Source organism: Culex pipiens, chromosome 3, assembly GCF_016801865.2.
Source record: "Culex pipiens pallens isolate TS chromosome 3, TS_CPP_V2, whole genome shotgun sequence".
In the NCBI taxonomy this organism is placed as follows: domain Eukaryota; kingdom Metazoa; phylum Arthropoda; class Insecta; order Diptera; family Culicidae; genus Culex; species Culex pipiens.
Genome location: NC_068939.1, coordinates 155,948,845 through 155,965,956, shown reverse-complemented (window position 1 = coordinate 155,965,956; position 17,112 = coordinate 155,948,845). Strand labels below are relative to the sequence as shown.

At 37.2% G+C, this 17,112-nt stretch overlaps 2 protein-coding genes across 2 annotated transcripts; one reads left to right on the top strand and one right to left on the bottom strand.

Annotated features, from left to right (window-relative positions):
• Positions 1-228: 228 nt before the first annotated feature.
• Positions 229-1,154, top strand: LOC120413647 (uncharacterized). Its single transcript, XM_039574566.2, has 3 exons — positions 229-388; positions 450-904; positions 968-1,154. The coding sequence occupies exons 1-3, from the start codon at positions 340-342 to the stop codon at positions 1,061-1,063; spliced, it is 600 nt and encodes a 199-aa protein (XP_039430500.1). The 5' UTR covers positions 229-339; the 3' UTR covers positions 1,064-1,154.
• Positions 1,102-5,983, bottom strand: LOC120413634 (uncharacterized). The gene is made up of 4 exons (XM_039574554.2): positions 5,123-5,983; positions 1,566-2,571; positions 1,375-1,510; positions 1,102-1,283 (listed from the first exon to the last, which is right to left on the bottom strand). The coding sequence occupies exons 1-4, from the start codon at positions 5,593-5,595 to the stop codon at positions 1,147-1,149; spliced, it is 1,752 nt and encodes a 583-aa protein (XP_039430488.1). The 5' UTR covers positions 5,596-5,983; the 3' UTR covers positions 1,102-1,146.
• Between the last annotated feature and the right edge of the window lie 11,129 nt (positions 5,984-17,112).

Here is a 17,112-nt window from a genome sequence, read left to right as displayed (position 1 = left end):
ATTAGTTTTTTTTTCACATAAAAATGAAAAAAAAAAAATGATCATGAATGGTTTTTAAGAGTGTTTTTTACCGTTGTGCATAAAAATGTATATAGGGCTTTAGGACCCTACTTGAGGACCCAGATTTATCATACTTTTTTTTTGTTAGTGTGTATTATACATTAATCTTTAACCCAAACAGTAGCAGTCCCAAATCTCCGTGTTAATAAATAACAAAAAAGCAACATTGTTTTGATTTGATTCTATTGTTCTGTTGTGCGCGTACCGGTCGAAAGTTCTTGTGGAATTCAACTTTTTTCGTGAAAATCTCTCGTTTTAGTGCCAACATTTTTTACCATAATGACCGGATATCTGCAGATATCCCCAACGGTGGCGTACACAGTGTTGAGTAAGTTTTTAAAAGCTATTTTCATTGACATTTTTGCAGTTAACATTGTCCCGTTTCACAGGTGAAATTTTAGCTAGTTCTGGAATAGCGGTCGATGAACCGGACAGTGCCAGGATCGCCGAGATCCTGACACCAAAAAGTCCGGCCAAAGCAGCTGCAGTGCAGCCGATGGTATCGATTCCGGTTGCGAGTGTCCCCGCGGTTGTGAAAGAAGAATTTAGAGAAATAGATTCCGATGACCGGGCGTTGGTACGGTACCCGATGTGCGTGTCCCACGAGGCGGTACCAAACGTGTTGAGCTTCAACGAAGACTCGACGTTGGTTTCCGGTCGAATGACCCCGTGCCAGTTCAACGAGATTGAGTTGGCACTGCTGCAGCGGGCAATGGCCAACGGTCAGGACGAGGTGTCGCTTCTGACCCAGTCGCTGTCGTTGTCCATGATGGAGGCCCAGTTCCTGCGGATGCATTTGAAGGAGTTTAATTTGAAGGCACGCTCGGTGCTGGAGCTGTTCAAGGTAAGTTCTACCAGGGAAAAACCAAACGTAATATATCTTTGCAATATCGTTCCAACGTTTCAGTACTGTGAGGGCACGAACGACCGCTTCTGTCGCTGCCCGGAGATTCGCAAGCGAGTCTACGAGATGGGCATACTCGTTCAGCGTAGCGTTCCGTAACGGCGATCTTCAAAACCTTTCCAATAAAAGTGCCTCGCTGCGCGGTGGTATCGAACGATCGATATTAAATAAATTTTATTACTTTAATGAATTCGAGAGTTAAGCGGATTTAGGATACGTCCGGTGATGAGCGCCAGGTCCATCTCTTTGTCCAAAATGCAAAACAGGAAGGGATAGTTTATGGCCAGCTCGATGGGGTTTTTGTACAGCGATGTAAACCCTGTGAACGAAGCAAAGTATTAGTACAATTAGGGTGGGTCTTCAGGCAGAACCATCTTCTGTAGGAATGCTACAACAGATTCTATAATTACGTTTTAGCTGCTGCAGTGACTGCGTCCGGATGTTGATGTTGATTGACTGCTCGATGTGCTTCGCGTAGATCAGTGGGTCTTCCGTCATGGGCGTGAAGTCGGCACGCGCTGGTTCAAAGATGTCGTTGATGCCCATCTACAAATAAAATAGTGATTAGACTCCGCGTAACAATGGGTTATGAAATACAAACATTTTGCAAGTCGCTGGTCAGAATAATGTTCCCCTTCAGGTTAAACTTGGGCACGATCGTTTTGACCCACGACGGTGTCATCTGCTTCACGATATCCCTCAAATTGGGAACATTATCACCGATCTGGAGCAACTTCATCAAATTACTGAGCCCAAACTCGTAGTCCGGCAGTATGATGATCAGCATGTAATCGTCCGAATCCAGCTCCAACTCCAGAACCGTTGATTGTAGTCGCTCGATGTACGCGTACTTAAGAATCGTGTTGTAAATCTTGTACGGAACCTTAACCGTCTCCGTTTCGCTCAGGTAGAAGTTGTGCTCGATCGTATCCTCGAGCAAACGATCCTGCTGGAACTGGTTCGATCGCTCGGCGGAGAAACTCGGGAACGCTGCGAACGGAGACGCCGTGGTAACGTCCTGCAGAAGAAAGTTCTGCAAAAACCGCTGATGACTCGCCAGATCAAATTCCTCCGGATTACGTTTACTTCGTAGCGTTCGCGTCCGGTAGTTCGGATGCGATTGACGCCGCTGCGACTGACTTAATCGTTGACCACGTTTTCTCAGATTTCGTCTCCGCTTCTCACCACCCTCGGCAGGTGCCTCACCCGGAGCTTCCGTCTGCTCTTCCGTGGTTGCCTCGGTTGCTTCCCCCTCCTCGGTCGTTGTCTCACCCTCCAACGTGGTACTTTCAGCGTCCTCATCCGTACCAACCGTAGTCGTCTCATCTTCGCCAGATTGTTGTTCCGACTCGGTTGTCACCGTTGTTTCTTCGTTCTCTTCCGACGAGCCCGTCTTGTAATCCAGCGTGGTGGGAATCGATTCGGTGGTGGACATTGCCTCTTCTTCCTCGCTGGATGTCATCTCGTAGTCCGTTGGGAACGTTGTGGTCTCCTCGGACTCGGTTGACATAGGGACAATTGTTGTGGTGGTGGTGGTTTGCATGTGCATTTCCGGGATGTTGTCCAGGTCGTAGCCGTAGAATTTCAGCACGGATTCGTATTCAGGGCTTGAATAGTAACGATGGCGAATTTAAAATAAATAAATAAAATAAGTAAAATAATATCTCCTCATTTTTATCAAATTTAAAAATTGAGGGTCACGTGGGTTTTGTTTACTTAATCAATTTGACGCTGAAAATTGATTCAATAACAAAAATGTAATATTTTATTCTTTCTTTAGTTAGTTGATAATTGGATGAGATAATAGGATTTGTAAACTTATTTTGGGGATACCGTGGAGATTCTCCCTTATCCCCTTAAAAAAGCGGAGCATCAACACTTCCCGTCTTCCAAATCCCTTTCGATGCCCTGGGGCGCGGTGGTGATGGGACCGGCCGGCAATGGATGGTTGTCATGGTGGTGCAAATATGGTTCAGGTGGAATTGGTTCTATTCCAAATTGTCAACTTCTAGGTAACTTGGGCTTAGAAAATCATCACATCATATCAGAAAATAAAAAAATCAAAATAATTTTTTTTGCAAATCATGTTTAAGTGACAAAAAGTGAAATTCAAAATCACAATTTTTTTTACCGTGTATATTTTTTTCAGTGTAGTCCATTAGGGGGTCCAAATTTCCCGGGTTTTGAATTTTTTGGGAAACGGGAAAAATATTTTTGAAATCCAGGGAATTCCCGGAAATTTTTTGAAACAGTAATAAAATCTATTTTTCATTATATTTGTTATGTTTTTTAAGCTTAAAATCATAGAATAAGCTCAATCATATTAATTGGTGATAATCTACACTTCAATCCAAACAAGGACGACGGTCTTTAAATAATTTAAATGAAATTAAAATAAGTTTTTTTTTGTTCTTTGTTGTGCTTTGGATTTTAAATGAACTACAATGTGATTCAATTTAAATAAGTTATATAAATATATTTCTTTTTTATACATGACCAGAAAAGCTTGAAAAATTTCTTTGAAAATATCTTCAATACAAAACTAGAGGCGACATCAAATAAAATGGCACCAGTCAATGTATAATTTTAGATAAATTTTGAATTTCATGTTTTATATAATAAAAATTTATGCAACAAGTGGCAAAAAGAAGATTTTCTCAGCACGAGTCGTACATTTATCGGTTAAATCTCGATTACTTTTTCACAATGTCCTATGTACATAAAACTCTTGGCGCATTGGTTCGCATTGGAAAAAGTAATCTAGAAATACGACAAGTGCTGAAAAAAAACAAGTTTTACAACAAGTTGCTTACAACATTTTTCGCAATCCCGAATAAACGCCTTTTGAATGGAATTTTCGCAAACATCCATGTGTTAAATAAATTCACCGATAAAAAAAATATTTTTTTTGATAATAGTGCTGAAAAGTTCAACCGCCAAGCATAGCATAGCATAGCATTGGTGTCTACCCGTAGCTGCTACTTCGTTATTGACCAGGACCTCCAAACATTGCTCCGTGGACCACAGATGAAAAGTAGGAACCAATCATCACCCCTTCGCAATTTTCAAAGATCCCTATCATGCTGATCAATACCGACGCCGGCCACGACCAGTGGTAAGACACGGAGAAGTGGATGGGAATGTTAGTCCGATACTTGAGTGATGGGACCGCTAAATCGGCTGCGTTTCCGACAAAGTATCACATGAGTTTTGAGGGGTTAGTAAGATGGGTATGAGGTCAGGATTCACTGTGGTAGGTGATGCGACCATAAGCAATTTGTTTATCTGTTGATTTTTTTTTTAAAAGGCAGCCGGCTGCGGAAAGATACATAATTGATTATTTAAAAACTTTTTTAATCGAACGCGTGCCAACCGAGCAGTAGTGCTATGGGCTGGACTTATCAGTATATTTTACTGTTTATACGATAACGCGAGTAATTAAAAAAAAAAAATAGTTACTCTTTATAAAATGGAAAGTTTGATGAGTTAATACTACAACCGCCCGTTGGAATACATTTTTACTATCAACAAATTTGAACTAAAAGAAAAGAGGATACCACGTAACCGATTGTAATGAAATTAAAACAATAACTTAAACGAACTAAATCTTCTAGCACTTTCAAGCGGAATTTGGCGCGGCGATTTGCCCACCGATCTCCCCCACGAACACCACACGACTCAGTGCTGAAAAGTTCAACCGCCAAGTAGGAAAAACAGGAATATAGTCTGAATAGATAAGGAGATTTTAGAGCAATAAATTTGGAAATCGATGTTCTGTGAAATCGTTTTGTTCTGTTCCTGTTTTTTAACCAAAGTTATTCAAAACATCATGCAAAAAAAAAAAAAAAAAAAAAAAAATAAAAAATAGCTAATAGCTGTCTTAATTCGTTTCATGTGTCCTGATTGGCCCCACATGCCGGTGTTTGATTATAAATAATTTGATTTTTTTTCCAAATTTTAAATCATAGAAATACAAAGATATTTCAATCTATTAAAAATATAGATTTTTTAATTTTTTTTTAAATGACAGCACTGCTAAATATTATTAACCCTTGCGAGGATTTACTGTCTTCTTCAACGAGTAAAAAAATAATCAATTTAAAGCAATTTTCCCCAAAATCGGCAAATTTGAGATTGGGATTCCGGGAATTGTCATACCGAATCGTGATGTTCTCGCTGCTCAAGCTCAGCCCACTGAGCAAGTTCTCCTTCTGATAAAAGTAACTTCGCAACCGCCGATGAATGTCCCGATAGCCCACCCGCAGAATATCCTTATCGTACGGAACGACCAAATTCTCGTGAATTTCTGCGGCACTCCGTCCATCGGCTCCCTCGTACAGCGCCACCAGAATGCTGGCCAGGGCACACGGCGAGAAGGCTATGTTGTTCTTGTTGCCCTTCGAGTGCAGGTACAGGATGCGGAACCCGAGGTGGTTCGTTTTGTCGATCATTGCGTCCAGCGGGGTGATCTTGGGTCGCACCTCTTGGACTGGACCGCCGGACGGCGAAGGTGGTGGAGCCGGAACGGGTTGTGCTACCAGGGGTTCATCAACGCCCAGGTTTATGCTGTAGTACTGGCTGGAGCACACAGCAAGCCCCGCGACCAGGACCAGGACGATTCCGGAGATCATCGCGATCGACACTCACTCATTCACTTTTTGGACGGACGCGCGCGACTACGCGAGACTACGAACCTCGACATCAACACGAGACGGACTAACCCGTTTCTTGGTCGGGGAATGTATTTTATAATATTCGACGACTTCTTGTCTTGACTCGCGGCTGGGGCTTCCGCGCGTTCTTCATTGATTCGGCGTTCGATCGATTAGAACTAAACGTTGCTATCGCCGGTTTGTGCCATCTCATCTGGCCTCTTTTATGTTGGCTGAGGAACGTCGTGTGCCAAAAGAGTCGCAGATCTTTTGTTGGACAAACACCTCGCTCCGCGAACGGTCATGGAACCAGCCGTGACTCGATGGCACGGAAATGGTCGTCGAGCGGAGTCACCAGACTTGTTTTCGCGATTAACCCTCTACCGAACTTTGGTTTTTACAGTAACATTTTATAAGTAGCCATTTGTTTATCATTTCATTTGCTTCAATCTAGAGGTCCGATAAACAAAATTTTATTTATTTTTTGATTTGAGGGTGTTTTTGAATACCCCTGACTCAAGGCGGTTTCGAAAACACCAACAAAAAAAATTATAAAAAAAATGTTTATCGGACCTTTAAAAAAAAACAGAAATTAAAATGGTATCGTGTTACTTAACGACACACCAAGTTGGAGCCCCATGGGGAAAATTTCTTTTTTTGCGTTTGCGTCGCCAAAAAATCAGGAACAAAAATTTTGGCAAAATAAATACATTCACGCTGTTGTGCACATTCCAATCTACGTTGTGATGAAATTTGGAGTGATTTGGTGACTTTTTGTGAAAACTGGACCAATTTCCGTGAAAATGTCCGAAAAACTGAAAATCTATGTTTTTTGCTTTCGCTCGTCATATCTCCGTTATTTTTCAATAAAAGCCTAGTAAGATTACATTTAGCTTGTAGCTGACATTCTGAGGAAAACGATGATGTAATAACATTGATACTTTTCTTGTAAATTTTGAAAGTTGGACCTCAGACAAGCTGAAAGTTTTGAAAATTTGGTTGGTTTCCACGTGCCGCGACGCAGCACCAAGCATCTCTGCTGGCCATCGCATGCACGAAAGGAAGGAGAAAGTGCAAGAATTGGTAAAACTCCGTTCAATCAGAATTGCCTTGATAACGTGTGAGAATTAGGTGAACTTGCAGGCGGCAAACAAGCGTACGGTGTTTTCACTAAATAGTCTGTTATCCGGATTGATTTTGGTAATCAATGTGGTTCGGGTATTTCGATTTGAGGACAATTTTTGAATCGGTCGTGATGCCATAAAGCAGATGAGCCAGCAATGTTTTTTATCGCAGATGAGCAAACAATATTGATAAAGAGTTTTATAAAAATGAAAAATGACATCAGGTTTTATAGATCTAGTGACTATTTCGACCACGGGTATGTTTTATCGACATGGATTCATCTAATTGAGAGAAATAAATAATGGTTTTTCGACATAGAACTATTTTAATGCCAATATAGACTAATGTATAATTGTAAGTTTTTTTTTGACATGGAACAACGCCTAACTTTATCATTTTCTTATAAAACATGACTTAAATTACTTATGCAATTACTTATGGCCAAGGCCTCCGGGGACCCTGGGACCGGTTCCAAGTGGCCATCGGATGACCCAATGTTGGTACATGGGTGCAATCGTCAAATATGTCAAGCGGCATGTCAAAACGCTTGGAAATGGTTTTATAAATTCAATGAAAATGTCAGAAACTCAGCAGCTGGTCATCTGGCCACTTTGGCCAGTTTCGGTGAATCCGGAATTCCGGTCCAAGTAGAAGATTTTTTCCAAATGTTCAAATATGGCATGCGGTATGTCAAAAAGCTTGGAAATGGTTTTATAAATTCAATAAAAATGTCAGAAACTCATTAGCTGGTCATCTGGCCATTTTGGCCAGTTCCGGTGAATCCGGAATTTCGGTCCCAGCCGAGGATTTTTCCAAATGTTCATATATGTCAAGCGGCATGTCAAAACGCTTGGAAATGGTTTTATAAATTCAATAAAAATGTCAGAAACTCAGTAGCTGGTCATCTGGCCATTTTGGTCAGTTCCGGTGAATCTGGATTTCCGGTCCCAGCCGAGGATTTTTTCCAAATTTTCATATATGTCAAGCGGCATGTCAAAACGCTTGGAAATGGTTTTATAAATTCAATGAAAATGTCAGAAACTCAGCAGCTGGTCATCTGGCCACTTTGGCCAGTTTCGGTGAATCCGGAATTCCGGTCCAAGTAGAAGATTTTTTCCAAATGTTCAAATATGTCATGCGGTATGTCAAAACTCTTGGAAATGGTTTTATAAATTCAATAAAAATGTCAGAAACTCAGTAGCTGGTCATCTGGCCATTTTGGCCAGTTCCGGTGAATCCGGAATTTCGGTCCCAGCCGAGGATTTTTCCAAATGTTCATATATGTCAAGCGGCATGTCAAAACGCTTGGAAATGGTTTTATAAATTCAATGAAAATGTCAGAAACTCAGCAGCTGGTCATCTGGCCACTTTGGCCAGTTCCGGTGAATCCGGAATTCCGGTCCAAGTCGAAGATTTTTTCCAAATGTTCAAATATGGCATGCGGTATGTCAAAAAGCTTGGAAATGGTTTTATAAATTCAATGAAAATGTCAGAAACTCAGTATCTGGTCATCTGGCCACTTTGGCCAGTTCCGGTGAATTCGGAATTCCGGTCCCAGCCGAGGATTTTTCCAAATGTTCATATATGTCAAGCGGCATGTCAAAACGCTTGGAAATAGTTTTATAAATTCAATAAAAATGTCAGAAACTCAGTAGCTGGTCATCTGGCCACTTTGGCCAGTTTCGGTGAATCCGGAATTCCTGTCCCAGTCGAGGATTTTTTCCAAATGTTCAAATAAGTAGCATAACTGTCATAATGTGAAAAGATTTTTAGATACGTATTGCGTAAAGAATTGAAAGATTATGCTTTATTTTTTTTAAATAATTTATTCCTCTTCTCGATCTTGACCAAGACCGAGATTCAAAAATCTAAAATATTAAAATTTGTGACAAAAATGGAAAACACCTGATTTTTTTTCTTTAAATTATTATGTTAAATGCTTTCATATGGACTTGTTGGGTTTTAATGAAATAGTGCACTGGCCTTCGGATATGGCTTTTTTTTTAAACATTTGTTTTCGGCTGAATTTCGCACGACTCGTATTACATGAAATAAATTAATTCAAAAGCCTTTAAAATTTCCTTTCTGAAGCTGCTCAAAACATAATGGTTCTGATAATGATAATGAATGAATGAATAATTAAAAAATAAAACATTCAATAAAATCTGTTTGTTGGCGCTAAAGGTACTCTACATCAGGGCTGCGGAGTCGGGTCATGTTTTAAACGACTCCGACTCCGACTCCGGCTTTTTGAGATAAGGTGACTCCGACTCCGACTCCAGCTCCGGCTTTCAGCTCCAACCGACTCCGACTCCGACTCCAACTCCGGCCTACCAACTCTAGCCGACTCCGACTCCGACTCCGACTCCAGCCTTCAATAAATTGTTAGCTCCGACTCCGACTCCACATATTTTTTAAATATTTCAAAAGTTAGTTAACTATTATTTTGAAAACAATGATAAATGGGATTATTTATATACTCTCTAAGTGTCATGTTTTTCTCAAGGAAAGAGAGTTCGAATCAAAAAAAGGGAAAAAAGTTTCTAGGTTCTAATTTTTATACGGTATTGAAACATAAATCAAAAAATATTTCCAGTTTTGTAGGCATTTGTAGAAGAACAATTATGTAAGTGTAAATGGATTTATTTACTTAACCTCAAATTTACATATCTTCTATATATATAAAAAATTTCGACGGTTTTGTTCGAACGCGAATCAGTTCAATACGGAGCGTCGGATCGAGATGCTTTTTGTTGCGTTGGGTTCGTGTAAGCCCAAGGAAGGTTCTTACATTAACTAATTGACACTTTGGCCACTTTGGAACCGATTCCGGAAAATCTGCAGATTGTATGGGAAAAGTTACGGAAAATCAAATTTTGATCACAGGAGGCTGAATAAGCAAACAAGCTAAAAACGTCAACAAACCAAAAAAGGGCTGGACGAAGTTTGCCGGGAAAAGCTTGTAATTTATAAAAAAGCTGATAAATTTAATTATTTAATTGTTATTTAATTATTTATTAATTGCATTGATTTACAATGGTAATCGCTTTCCGTCATATTGGCGTGGGACGACATGTACATTAAGAGACAATTCGTCTGTTGTGTGCTATCTTGTGACAACGACCATTTAATACCATTCGAGAAAATCTATTTTCAAAGTTTGATGATAAATATTTTTAAAACTATGAATGATAGAGTCAAACTTTTTGAAGCAATCGGTTGATATACTATCGCTAAACAAACGCTCCTAATTTGGTTACACCAGTTAAAAGATACAGTACATTATGTCAACAAAAATCTGAAAAGCACGTATCACAAGTGTGTTTCGAAATAAAATTGTACTACGTGTCACAAGTGTGCACAGAATTCCCACACAAACTAAAATAGGCTTAAATCAATAGTTTGATCGACTTAATCAGTATATTTTCAAAAACAAAAGATTGCATTGCCTTTAGAAAGTTGGTTTCAACATACAATTGTGAAAACAAGAAAAAAATTCCACATTTTCCAACAACATGTATGACGTGTCATAAGTGTGCACGATCATTTTGATGATAAATTGGTCTATGTCACAAGTGTGTATTGCGATATCCGGAATTGGGTTAGCGAGTTCCCAAAATTGGGTTAGAGCATCTTGTAGTGTTTGTTAAGTATAGCAAAACGTCACCATTAACTCATTTTCGACCAGTTCTGTATCACAAGATAGCACACAGCAGACGAATTCTTAAATAAATTAAAATCCTGTCATTTTTTTCATACATTTTTGTTGGTTCTTCTTCGGTTCTTAAATTTTGAGATTTGTTCAATGATAATTTGCAACGATATCAAAATAGTTTGCCTAAGGATAAACACTTTCAGATTTTAGTAGAGAAAAAGTAAACATTAAGCTAATCGGTTTATTTACCATATTCAATAGTAAAGTAAATCTTTCCCAGTTCCTGAGGGGAACACCCGTGAAGAGTATCGGGGCCGGCATTTATAAAGCGGATTCAGTGGCAGTTTTTCACTCAACTGATGTTAACATGTTTAGGTTAATGTTAACATTCCATAGGTCGCCACCCTAAGGTGTCGTGATAAGGTCCAGTTTGTGACGATACACTACCTTCCCTTTACTAAGCAATCGAATCCAGAAGGGAAAAGATCACCAGTTGTGTTGGTCCGAGCCGGGATTTGAACCCCGATCTACCGCTTACGAGGCGGAAGCGTTACCACTAGGCTACGTGGCCCGGTCCTACCATATTCTATGATTTTTTCAAAATTAGTTGCAACTTTATATGATATTTTTTTTCAGTTTCAATTTTTTTAAATGTGACACATTGATTTTTTTTGTATTTGTTACAAGCAAAATTAGCATTTTGAGTTCCAAGTAATAGATTGTTATAATCGTAGATAATTTGATGGAACAGTTATACTGTCAGTGTTTTTCCCGATTTTCAAAAAACAGTGGATCTTCAATATTTTTATGTACCGCGCAACTTCTTTCCTATAAAAATATTATTTAAAACTTCAAAGACATTCACTATAGGGTTAAAAGATGACTTTGTGTGTACTTTTTTCAGAAAAAACTGGATTAAATATGGTCAAATTTGAATTGAAATCATATATAAGCAAAAGAAAGCAGTCAAGAATCAGTTGAATGTTGCTGACTACAAAACCAATATTGTTTATTTTTTTAAGTTATCATGCTACATACTTGGGTAAAAGAGGATTGACATGTTATCATTAAATGATCATAATGAAATAACACAATTAAAGCATTCCAATCACTATAAAAATGCTTAAAAACATAATGACATCTGATAAATTTCTTTTAGAAAATGAATAAAAAGGCAACGCAGTGCATGCGATCCAAAAAACGATTGAAAATATACGAAGTTCCATGAATTAACATGCATTATAACAATATCAATAACAATAAATAATAGTTGTTTATAAACAATCTACATAATTTTGTTGAACTTAAGATAACTCCGACTCCGACTCCGGCTTATCAGAAATATTCGGCTCCGACTCCGACTCCGACTCCAGCTCATAAAAATTTAGCCGACTCCGGCTCCGACTCCGACTCCAGCTGTTTGAGTTGTGACGACTCCGACTCCGACTCCGACTCCAGGTCCCCAAAAAGACCCAACTCCACCGACTCCGGCTCCGACTCCGACTCCGACTCCACAGCCCTGCTCTACATGAAGTCAGCAAGAACTAAAAATCGGATGCATTTACATATAATGTTCCAGCTTTGCTTCTTTTTATTTTGATAAGCTTGCTAAAAATACTCAAAATTCTCAAAAATATGAAGTCTAGGTCTGGATTTTGAACAAAAAAAAACAATAAGATTTAAAATTACAAGTAACAATCTCTAATTACAAATACCATAAATAAAAGCATTGACTGACTGTTGCTCTAAAACTCATATCTAAAATATTTTTAATTAACTCAATTGCATGAAAAAATAAAAATAACCTTTGAGAAAACAATTCTTCATTCCTCTAAAATAAAAAAAAGTCAAGAAATTTTGATGAAGCTTATCAGGCATATTTCGCAAATTTCGTTATACATGAAAACTTTGCTGAGCTACATACTTTGTCATACTTTTCCAAATGTTCAAATATGTCAATCGGCATGTCAAAACACTTGGAAATGGTTTTATAAATTCAAGAAAAATGTAAGTAGCTCAGAACTTAGTCATGAATTCATTGTTTTTTTTTTCAATTTTTCAGTAGTAGCATAACTGCCACGATGTGAAAAGTTTTTTAGATACGTATTGCGTTAAGAATTAAAACATCATGCTTTAATTTATCTAAAAAACTTTTCACATTATGACAGTTATGCCACTACTAAAAAATTGTAACCAAAAACAATGAGTTTATGGCAAAATTTGTTTTACTCAAGTTGCATGCCTTTATCAGTTTCTGTGGTCTCAAAAAGTGTCCAATTCCAAAGTGTCCAATTCCAATATAAATGCTAAATTATACGTAAACAATGTTTTCTCAATAGTATATTCAACCAGTTTTACATATTTTTTTTCCAAAAAAATCCTTTTTTTTGCCCTCTGCGCAAATCTCTACGAATTTGGCCGATATTTTTTTTATTTGGCTCAAACTTTGTGGGGGCATTCCCTATGACCAAAGAAGCTATTTTGTGTCATTGGTTTACCCATACAAGTCTCCATACAATTTTAGCAGTTGTCCTACAAAATGATTAAGACTATTCAGAAAAATTGGTACACAAAAAAAAACTTTTTGTCGATTTTTTTTATTAACTATTCTTTTACAAAAACTATATTTCCCAAAATCCGCATTCTTGATTTTCGGGACTTTTTGACATGTTTTTTGGAACAAAAAAAAAACGCAAATTTTGAGCCAATAGGTGAAAAATTATGTATGCAATTTCGATTTTTTCTAAATATCACTAGTTTTTTTCAAAAAAACATTATTGGACGGCAAAATGTTTGGCAAACTAATCCATGGCTCAAAAGTTGTGGTTTTTTGACCCCTAAAGTAAACCCAAAATTCTCGAAAATAAAAAAATACGGATTTTGGGAAATTGAAATTCGGGAGAAAAAGATAATTAAAAAATCGGCAAAAAGTTTTTTTTTCCGCGTACCAGTTTTTTAGAATAGTCCTCATCAATATCAATAACTTTGCCAAATTGCTCAGAAAATTCCTTCAAAGCTTCAGGTTTTCAAATATTTACGTACAATTTTTGTATGGAAAGCTGCCAAAATTGTATGGAGACTTGTACGGGTGAACCAATGACAAAAAAGATTTACTTACTTTACTTTTACTCAGCAACTAAAGGTCCTATCACCAAAGTTCAATAAAGCAAAATATAGAGAATTTTCTCAGCTTAAAAAAAAAATTGTTAAGTGTGCACTTATTTTAAAAAATGAATAATTGTGACTATTTTCAAAAAAGTCACCTAAAACTGGCTATAACTTGATTGCAAATTCGATTTTACAACGAAAAATGAAGTTGAAAAATGTTTGCGACCAATATTTCGATTTTTTGAAAAAAAATCACTAATGATTCAAAAATTCATAACTCGGTCGAAGTTTTTTTGCCTATTCTGGAAATTTCTGAAAAGTTGGCATTTGCTGTCCCCTAAAACATAACAGAAAATAAAAATGAATGAAAAAAGTTTTAGTGACAAAAAGTTAAATAAAATATCACCAACTTTATACCCAACTCGATCAAAAAGTCCTTCAATCTTTTGAAGGACTTTTTGATTGAGATTTTTGAATTTTCATATATCATTTTTGTAGGGACAGCTGCCAAATTTGTATGGAAAATTATTTGGACAAACTCACTCAAGATTGTTTTTTTAGGCATACCAAAGGTTGGTTGGTGGATTAAAAAATATAAAAAAATCAAATGACCGAAATCTCAGCGAAGTGCTCAGTAGTTAAAATTACGAAATTGCATTTTGCATCATCTCTGTATAGTTACACAAAAAGTTTTTATAAAATTGTTCAATGTTTTGATATTATGACATAACAAATTTTAATTGAATTTTTCCTCCGCTTTTAAAAAATCTTCAAAACAGGAAAAAAAGAAGAAAAAAGATCAAAAACTAGATATTGTTAAGGAAAAAAAATTAACAATGGGGTTTGTTTGTGTGTTTGAATCTAGTACCGAGATGATGTTGAATTTTTTAAATAAGTAGAATAAATTATAAACTGTGCATTTCTAATTGTAAAAAAATGTGAATACCAATCAGAAAATGACGTTTATATAAAAAAACGCTTTTATCACTTTTTAAATATTTTGAATATTTTTAACATTATCATAACTGTAACTGTGCGTTTCTTTTTCATGCTTTTTGACTTTATTTTTTCCAACCATTCAAAAAATTCAATAAACTTTTTTCATTTAAAATAAATTTAGAAATGATCAAAGTATGTTTGGTAGGTTCCAAAAGCCGAAGGAACCAGTCAGAGGGTGGCCACATACGAGCAATTTCTAGTATGGCAATATGGGTGTCAAGGTTTAAGATTTTCAAAATCATGCTCAAAAGTTTAATTTTTCTGGTTCGAAAATTGCACATTTTCACAGGGACCAATTCCAAAACACCAAATTTTACGGAATTTAACATGAAATAAACTAGAAAATCTATTGTAAGTATAACAGGGAGATTTTTTTTACTTAATTTTATATTATTCATCAATCAATTATATATTTTTTCACGGTTAATTTTGGAAACTCTAAAGTGGTCTAAACCGGTCCAAAAATGTTACTGAGCTTTATTTGTATCAATAAACTGTGATACACATTTTGTTTGGTTTTAAAAATATTTTTGTATTTTTTACAAAATTTTACATACTTTGGAATTTCGAGGTACCTGAAGCCGGTTCCAAAGCGGCAAGATTGATCCAAAAATGGTTCTGCGGATCAAGAATGAACTTGATTTGGAAAATCATGTACTTTGACTCCTATATTGCCTCGTCAAAAATAACTGTAATAAAAATAATTAATAATTAATATTTTCGAAATTGACCGTATTCCGGGATCCATCGCGGTATCTGGCCAATTGGCAAAAAAAATGTTTCGGGGATCATGAATGAGCTCGATTTGGAAAATCATGTACTACGATACCCGTATTGTTTGATCAAACATAATTCTTTGGTTTTACGAAATTGCTCCGGAATTTACCGAAGTACCTGGAACCGGTTCCAACGTGGCCAATCGGGTCTAAAAATGGTTTTGTGGATCATTGGCTTTATTGGGAAAATCATGTACTTTGATACGCATATAGCATGATCAAAAATAATTCTTGATTTTTTTTTTACGAAATTGACCGTGCTCCAACATCCACCGCGGTACCTGGACCCGGTCTCAAATTGGCCATTTCGGTCAAAAAATGGTTCTGTAGATCATGAGAGAGCTTGATTTGGAAAACCATGTACGTTGACACCTATTTTGTCTGGTAAAAAATAACTCTGTAATATTTTCGAAATTGACCGTAATCCGGAATCCACCGCCGTACCTGAAACCGGTCCCAATGTGGTAACATTGGCCCAAAACGGTTCTGGGGATCAAAATGACATCATTATACTTAGAAATTAAAAAAAAAAAAACAACCGAATACGGAGCTTTGAATCAAACTCAAAAATGGTTTTACAAGTGTGCAGTGGCAGATCTAAAATTATTTTTTTTCTTTGTTGATGTTTTCGCTCCACTTCTCCCACTTGTTTCGCGCAAGGAGGACTTAGCCGTTTTTTCGGCGCGGGTTCCCAACTGAATGTGCTCTTAAGGAGTTATGTCATTTATTGTTTATAATGTTTCTGAAAAAGGCGAAAACTATCTAGGTAACTTGGCAAAGTTTCCGCTTTAAAAAAAAATTGTGGAATGTTTTATAATTTATTCTAAACACAATTATCAAACGTGCAAATTCAGTCATGTCCAGGGTTGAAAAGACAATTTGCACTGACTGCCGGTGGAGAGGGCAATAAATGGGAGGAGACCCATTATCATGCTTCTTCTTTTCGGTTCACGTTCTACACACCATTCGATATAGCCATTCTGTAATAATGCCGGGCTGGGATTCTTGATTTACCTGGTGCTGTCTGTGCACAGTCATTCCACATTGAGAAGGTATGTTACTCCTACCGAATTTCGGAAGACGTGTGGCGTTGTGTAGTAGCAGCCCGTTGATGGACACCTTCAATGGGATGGCTCGATGGTTGAGGTGTGGCACCGTGCTGCATGTAGCATCAGGGTTGTGACTCTTTTATAAATTGATATATTAGATTTTTGGCGATTCTATCGATGGCCTAATTTCAGTCAATGGATAGAGTACCGTTGGAAAGCTCTGCAAAGTAACCATAAACTACGATGGGGGTGTGGTGTACATTTCTTTGCAAAATTGTATGATAAGGTAAAAAAAAGCCTTCTAGAACCCAACCCCACCGGGCCGACCTAAAAATTCGTCAAAAATATTTTTTTCCAATTTGTTTTCATAATGCATGTCAACTTGCAATCATTTTTTATAAAATCTTGGGTTTGATGATTTTAATTGAAGAATGGAATGCTGGGAATGATATACTGAAGGACCCATTACACTACCGCAAAAAAACTCACACTTTTACGTGTTTGACCGTTTGCCATACTCGCAAACTTGTTGTATGCAGGCTGACGTTTGTACAAACAAATCCAGGCAAACAAAAAAAGCAGGAAACTGGCAAACTGTCAAAAAGTGAAAAAAAAAAGTTTGCCGTAGTGTAATAGCTCCTTTAGGAACTATACTTTCTTTCCTTAACATTCCAACGCCCAAGGCTCCAAAAAAGTTGGAACGGAAATTTCAACTCGCTGGTTCTCGGGCATAACTCAACCTATCAAGATGATTCTTTTTCCAGTGATTTGTTACAATGCACAG

Excerpts from the sequence above, each read along its gene's own strand:
- LOC120413634 (XM_039574554.2), bottom strand. The coding sequence starts at position 5,595 with ATGATCTCCGGAATCGTCCTGGTCCTGGTCGCGGGGCTTGCTGTGTGC. Across the intron at positions 2,572-5,122 it reads AGCGAGAACATCACGATTCG|CCCTGAATACGAATCCGTGC; the intron begins GTATGACAATTC and ends TTACTATTCAAG. Across the intron at positions 1,284-1,374 it reads GTCACTGCAGCAGCTAAAAC|GGTTTACATCGCTGTACAAA; the intron begins GTAATTATAGAA and ends CTTCGTTCACAG.
- LOC120413647 (XM_039574566.2), top strand. The coding sequence starts at position 340 with ATGACCGGATATCTGCAGATATCCCCAACGGTGGCGTACACAGTGTTG. Across the intron at positions 389-449 it reads GGTGGCGTACACAGTGTTGA|GTGAAATTTTAGCTAGTTCT; the intron begins GTAAGTTTTTAA and ends CCCGTTTCACAG. Across the intron at positions 905-967 it reads CGGTGCTGGAGCTGTTCAAG|TACTGTGAGGGCACGAACGA; the intron begins GTAAGTTCTACC and ends CCAACGTTTCAG.